At 42.3% G+C, this 7,651-nt stretch overlaps 1 protein-coding gene across 1 annotated transcript; it reads left to right on the forward strand.

Moving 5' to 3' along the window:
• Positions 1-2,456: 2,456 nt before the first annotated feature.
• LOC117560207 (putative UDP-GlcNAc:betaGal beta-1,3-N-acetylglucosaminyltransferase LOC100288842) lies at positions 2,457-3,575 on the forward strand (the record flags this gene model as incomplete). The annotated part of the gene is made up of 1 exon (XM_034237049.1): positions 2,457-3,575. A coding segment is annotated over one exon (1,119 nt), but the record flags the coding sequence as incomplete, so codon positions are not given.
• Between the last annotated feature and the right edge of the window lie 4,076 nt (positions 3,576-7,651).

Below are 7,651 nucleotides of genomic sequence, written 5' to 3' on the forward strand. Positions count from 1 at the left end.
CCTGTACAGATGAGACTTTGTAATCAGATGTAGCCTATGTATATGTGTGTCTGTGATTTTATACTGAATGTAAAGTAACTGGAAATACCTGTGTGTGTGTGTGTGTGTGTGTGTGTGTGTGTGTGTGTGTGTGTGTGTGTGTGTGTGTGTGTGTGTGTGTGTGTGTGTGTGTGTGTGTGTGTGTGTGTGTGTGTGTGTGTGTGTGAGTGAGAGAGAGAGAGAGTGATCCAGCAGCAGCCACAACATCCATCTGTGCCGGCCCCCAGGTCAAGATCTACTGTGGCTCAAGGGCCTTCACCAGAGCCATCACCACCAAGGACCAGCAGACCAGCATCACTACAGCTGCCTCCACCTCCATCTGCGGCTGCCACCAGGTCAAGATACACCTCAGCACAAAGGCTCGACCACAGCCATCACCTTCAACCCAGCCAGCAAGGAGGTCTCGTGGAGGTCTCGTATAGCACTTGTACACCCCACCTACACAGCAGCCCATGTACCATCACCCCCATCTTCACAGCAGCCAGACCCACTGTCTTGGAAGACAGACAAAGACCATTACACTGTCTTGACATTTATAATGAATAGTTGGTTGAAAGTTCTGATGTTCAATATTGTAAATAGTGAGATTTTCCAGTTTCTTATATTTATATAAATAGTTGGTTGAAAAAAAAATATTTATAATAAATTATTGGTTGAAAAAAAAAGTTGAATGCTCAATTTGTATTTGTACACATCACATGAACCTTGGTATGTAATATGAAGTCCTTATTCAGTCCTGATGTATCTCAGTCCCTGCTGTGTCCCTGAAAGTAGAGTGATAAACACCTGTTTTACTCAAAATTTGAATTTAATGTTTTTCATTTTAGACATGAATAACACATTTATATACAGTGTAATTCAAATATTTCACTGCTTTTGTGATCCTAGGACTTTGGTAACCAAATCTAAAACACCAAAACAATTCGATCACATGAGTACATTTGTGTTTTCACAAGAGTTTTGAAGATTTTCCAAAAATCAGATTTCACATTTTAAGCTTTTGAGCTACTTATCTCATCAAACAGTGCTCTAAGGTGAGTAATTTGCATATATAGCAAGACCAGAGATTGTCCTGAACATTTTGATATTTAACACATGGGGTGCCATGTTAGAAGAAATACATTTAAAAGGTGATTTAAGAAAACATCTAAAAATCGAGAAAATACCCTTAGACTCCAGAGGGTTAAGAATGGTAAAACTCTGCCCCCTGGGTTGTCATTCCTAAATTATGAATGACAGCTTGTGGAAAGTTTGCTAGAATACTGGTTGCATGGCAACTAGGCATCTCGCGAGTTGCGGTAATTGGTTAGTACAATAAAGAAAGGATTTGTTTTGGAAATATTTTGTGTTCCGTTTTTTCTTGGGCGGCCCTCAATCCAATATTGGGTACCTAAATTGGCCCTCACTCATCAAAACTTTGAGAACCCCTGGTCTAAAACAAAAAGGTGTGGGCTTCGCGTACACAGTTTTTCTCCAGGGTGAAGCTGTCTATAGCTCTGACTTCTAGAAACGGAAACGCAGGTTTATTGCTTATGGATTATCAGAAATCATTCAAAGGGACACAGACACATTGGATTAACCTACAGTATGGACTAACTTCAGCAGCGTTTTTATCGTTTTAATGTCATTGAAGACCACTTTTGACCAGACTACGACACAGGTGAGCCATGTTAGCGTTTTTAGCTACCTAGCGCCACATGTTTTGATGTCTGTTCTTGTTATTATCTGTGATAATGAGGGTACCCTTCAATTTTGTGTCACCTCATGATGTGAAACGATGGGTTGGATGTGCAGCAAAGATAAATAATAAGGTTTTGTGAGTGAATTTCGGTGCAGTCATCTGTTAGCATTTTTCGCTCGTTGCTAATTCAGAGGCTCAGCGTTAGCATTGTGGGTTTTTAAAAACATTTTTTTTTTAAATGATCAGTTAGATGAGTTTCTTCCCGTTACATGGATATAAAACATTCATAGTTTATTAAATGAACATGCCCTCAGACACTGTTTCCTGCAAGATGTTGCGGCAGTGCCCCGGTACCGGGGTCTCTCGGGCTTAACAGGTTCTGATCTGTACGTCCTATGTGCTTAAAACATGTCTGGTTTGAATATTTAACATCCTTGTGGATCAAACTCATTCTGGGTATCATTAAAGCTTCATGCATGATGCAGGACACACTCCTCTTGATGAAGCATGTGACTCAGGGGGCAGGGTTACATGCTGCTAGAGTTTCATGAAAGTGGAAACTCTGTCTGTCAGCAGTATTGTTGTTGAACTGACTGCAGTGGGAGTCCACTGACAGCTGATACACACAGAGGAACAACAAGGCAGGTGTCATGCAGGTATAGTGTTATTATCTGCATCCTATTCATCATAATGTCTGTTTGATTGGTGATTCATACTCTGTGTTTTTCTGCTGCAGTGTTCTCTGTGCAGGCTGCGAACCCACCAGTGGTGTTTCCTCCTCTTCAACGTCCTCCTCTTCCATGCCCTGTTGTTTGGGGCGGACTTTGTGGAGGAGTACCTCCTGCAGCCCACGCCGGGGGTTTACACTGATGGCCTGGTTGTTGACGTGAGAGAGAAAGCAAGGAAATTAGACCTGAGTAAAGCCAGGGAGAACGTGTCCCAGGCCTACCCTATCGCTAACCCAGACGCCTGCAGAAACTCAGACCTCTTCCTTCTCACTCTCGTCTTCAGCTCCCCCGCTAATGTCACCCAGAGGGATGCAGTCAGGAGGACATGGGGAACCCAAACACTCACTCAAGGCTTCCCAGTGCGGACACTCTTCTTCTTAGGATCGACTGAGACTTTCTCTGCACAGGAGGCTCTTATGATAGAGTCTGAGCTCCATGGCGATCTGGTGCACGGTCATGCTGTGGCTGATTCGTCCCTCCGGGGCCCAACAGAGAGGACAATCCTGGCCCTCCGCTGGGTGATCGCCTTCTGTCCTGTTGCACGTTTTGTCCTGCTGACAAAGGACTCTGTATTTGTGAACATCCCTGCCATTGGAGGCTACTTACTCGGGCTGCACAGGCACCCTGAGGACCTTTACTTAGGACGGGTGATCCAGAGAGACTCCCCTGATAGGAACCCTAACAGTCCTGGCTACCTACCTCCAGCTCTTTACCCTAACAAGTACCTGCCCGAGTATTGTGACGGGGCGGCTTATGTTCTGTCCCAGGATGTGGTCCGGAAAGTGTACATAGCATCAGCTGCAGTCCGTGCTCCGGTGCCGGCGGATGTTTTTGTGGGTGTTTGTGCTCAGAAGGCTGGGGTGACACCGACACACAGTGCCAGGTTCTCAGGGGAGAAACACATCCACTACAACGCCTGTTGCTACCGCTACCTGTTCAGCTCTGCAGGAATGGAAGGCCATGCGCTGGATACAGTTTGGGCAGATCTGGGACTGAAGGGGGGGGTATGCTCTCTGTTGCAGACATACAAAGGTGTGGTGACCTGCAAGGCCCTGACCTACCTGGAAAAACTGCCCTTCTTCAAGTCCAATGGAGAAGCCCAGTCTCACGGTTCAGTGATAGAGTGATCGGTTCATAGGTGTTGCTTGTCAGGGAACGACAGATTGACAGGTAGATGGGTTGAGTGTAAAAATAAGTGTGTAAATACGTTTGTTTCCTTGCGTAAGTGTGTGCCAGTATTTTTATTCTACATTACATGTCACTTGTTAGATGCTTTTATCCAAAGTGACTTACATACACTCCTTTCTGTGGACAGTACACACAGGAGCAGTTTGGGGTGAAGTGTCTCGCCCAGGGACACAATGACATGCTGACTGCAGTGGGATCTTCTTAAGTAAAAGTAGTATTACCATAGGTGTAGAAATACTTTGTTACAATTAAAAGTCCTGCTATCCAAATCTTACTTAGGTGAAAGTGTAACAGTATTATTATTTGAATATGCTTAAACATCTCAAAATAATATATTTAATATGTAATTGAATTATAATTACGAATGCATTAATGTGACAGGACAAGACACTAGGGAAACAAGCATTAGTTATTTTTTTGCTAGTGAATTTAATAATAAGCTGTCATGTTTATTTCCATGTTATGAGTAATGTCCCCTTGCTTTTTCTTTTAAAGAACTCGGAGACCTTGCATTGCTTTGCTCTTATTAAACATGCAGTGAGAAAAGCAAATCCCTTTACTTCTTGGGAGATGGCAGTGAAGCACAGTCTGCACAGTCCTAAAAGCTTGATACATTTGTGAATAGAATATCTCAGAATTAGTTATATCACAAGAAAAACTACTTCCCAGAATAAATTGTACCAAGGAGGACATCTAGTGCCCGGTTGAGATATAGAAACACACTGACAGGACACAGTTCTTCTGGGTTTATGAATAGTTAGCAATGTATATAAAGGGATGGTTTTGTGTTGTGTTTATCATCATTTCAGACACCAGAGGCAGATGCACCCTTACCCCATGTGCTAGGACTAAAATAATCCATGTTTTCTCTAAGGTGATTTGTAATTCTTTCATGAACTCTAAACACAAGGTAAATGCACTGTGAGCAAGTTGCAACATTTTTTTACAGATAAAAACATTTAAGGAACTATAATAGTATCGTGGAACAACTCTTTATTTCCAACTTTAAACACAGGAGATACATCTATTTAGATCAGACAGAAAATGAACAACCGGAGAGTTTTGTGTTCACTGGAAGGTGTGATCCACCCGCAGTAAAAGTCTGTCCCACTTTCATTAGATTTTCCTGCAAATGACACCCTTTAAATGCTGCTCAAACTACTGCTTATCTCCCTGCAGTCCACAAAAGGAAAGTTTGGCCTGGACCCCACAACCGCTAGCTAACCAAACAGAGCCTCCGTGTCCTACAAACATTTTCTTTTGTGTTTGACTGTCAGCGGTTCACACTACTCCACCTTGGCTCGGCTCCATTGTGTCTGCAGAGCTTTCCCTGGCTGCCTGTCTCACCTCATCAGGCCAAGGTTTTCACAGAAGAACATCTCAGCATGTCTACAATCTCTCTGGCTGCTGGCCAGTCATAGCAACAATTTGTCTGGCATACCATCAGTGTAAAAGTGGGATCGCTCTGCAGGGTTAATCTGGATTTATTAGCATCAACACCTTCCATTCATGGCCTCAGCACCACACGATGGCTGTCTGTTCATAAACAACAGCCCCATGATTCTTTAGTCTTTTGTACTCGCTACCATCCTACTTGTGCTGGGAATTCCTTTCAAACCAACAGAGCTTAACAGGACATTCGGTAGGAGAGAATATTTTTCCCTGCTCTTACTCTGGTTTTTGAGTGCTAGAAACTGTCAAAGACGCATCTCAACACAGATATATTTCTTTTAGATTGATATCTTAAGGCTCTGTCCATCGCCTAGGACCCACTGATGGAATCCCTTGCATTTTCAGCATTATAAACGTAATATATGCGACGACACTCTGGGGGAATGGATACAGTTTGGATCTCTGGGAAGTGAGAAAGACATTTTTAAGATTAAGAGGCTTATTTGTCAGATGCACAATATCTACAGCGCAGTTGTTAAGAATTAAAATCTTAAATCCCAGCCTCTTCAAACAGTACAACATACAATATACTTAAAAAAAACAATAAAAAAGAGATATAAAATAGTGTGAATTACTTAATGTTACAAATGAAATGAATAAGGAATAAGTAAAGTATATACATAGGAAGTAGCATGAGATAAAACAAGAAAGCGGAAAGACACATATCCTATAAACGCCAAATATTCCTTAAAATAGTTTGAGTCAGAAATGCATATCAGCTGTGGACCTGTCCACACTTCCCGAAAAAAAAAAAAAAACTGCTACTGTAAGATTGAAAAAGTTGCAGTCATTCTTCAGACAAAGTCATCAACATAAAAAACTGGCTCAAAACTCGGTCGAGGTCTGGAAGGAGTTTCCAAGAGAAGTGGAAACAGGGTCTGCAGAGCGGGAAATCCATCAGAACCCCCCCCCCCCTCAAACCACATGCACACATCAACACACGCATGCATGCATGCACACACACACACCACACACACACACACACACACACACACACACACACACACACACACACACACACACAACACACACACACACACACACACACACACACACACACACACACACACACTCCTAACAGCCTGCAGAGATTGTTAGTGTGAGGTCGAGGGGTCGGTAAGCAGCATGTGGGTGGTGCAGCTCTGATGAAAGCCTCCCCTCAGAGACACGCAGGGAAGGACTCATCCAACCAGAGGAAAAGGGTTTTATTTAGACTGTTTACTCTGACAAAACAAGTCTCCACAGCCGCACCGCTGATTTATAGGGAGAGCTAACGTCCATGCTGATGAAAGAAATCAGTGTCTGTCATCTTAATGTTGCATGTTTGTGCACATGTGTCATTGGAGACACACAGTGTGCGTCCTCATACATGAGTGTGCAATCTTTATGGATTCCTGTGTTCAGATCAGAGGCTCAGTGTTCCTTTCACCTGCTGCCCACCATAATGTACGTAGAAGCGGTAACCTCAAGGATAAACCCTCTTTTTTTTACGACATCTGTGGTTTCTTCTCCTTTCCCTCTTTGTAAACGCCATAATCTTTCCTATGAGGTTTAGGTGACTCTGCCAAGCTGGTTTGTGCCTCTCACACAGTGCACTTCTGACTTCTTGTGTTTTAATTATACTATTTTTATAGCTTTCACTGTTCTTACAAAAAACTGTTTGGTTTAAAAATAATACTCCATCTGAATGAAATGAAGCACAATAAACAACAGATAATTCAGTACAATTCTCCAGGTGGCAGGTCTGGGGATGTACTCTTATACAGCTGAAGACCTTTTACTCAACAAAGTACTTATTTTGGGTGCCTTTTCACTTTGAGAGGTTTGGCTGTATAGAGATATTTAAGGGCTTTACTCTGCTATTTTGAGTTTTCCCTTTCCTGTAGTGTGTTATACAGTTTCTGTGCATGTGAATGGTCTGTCTGCAAAGGCTAAAATCCCTGTGTTCCCTCCAGAGGGAGTTTATCTCAAGTGAGATGTAATGTAGGCGGTTGACCAATCACAACAGACCACAACTAAATACAAATATGAACCTGAAATTAGTATAATATGGCCGATTTAACATTCTTAAACAGAAATAAAAAGCAGTGATAGAAGCAGCAAAGAGGAAAATACAAAGGTACTAGTTACATTAAATGAGTACACACTAAAGCGTATAGGACATCTCATGTGTGAAATCACAGAATGAAAACCCTCCTTTAAGTTATTAGGCTATAGGCTACTGCTTCCCTCAGCTCAAGGATTTAAAGCAATTTTTGTACATGTGTAGTGTGTGTGCAGAACGTGTGAAATTATGATCCTTTATATGTATCTCAGTTTTTTATTAACCCTGTCTATCTTCAAGATCTAAAACTAAAAGTAGCTGCCACTCTGAGGGAAACAAGATGGTGCTGACTGGCAATGAAAATCAGAATGGGGTGAGACAACCCAGTCTCATGGCATTTCGTGTTCACCAACACGATTTTTAATCTATTGATTCGTGTTCTCCAACACGATTTTCCCCTTTTTTTCATGTTGCACAGCACGATTTTAAAAGCAATGTATTTCTACTGGTAATGTATTT

The sequence above is a fragment of the Gymnodraco acuticeps genome, unplaced genomic scaffold (genome assembly GCF_902827175.1).
Source record: "Gymnodraco acuticeps unplaced genomic scaffold, fGymAcu1.1, whole genome shotgun sequence".
In the NCBI taxonomy this organism is placed as follows: Eukaryota; Metazoa; Chordata; class Actinopteri; order Perciformes; family Bathydraconidae; genus Gymnodraco; species Gymnodraco acuticeps.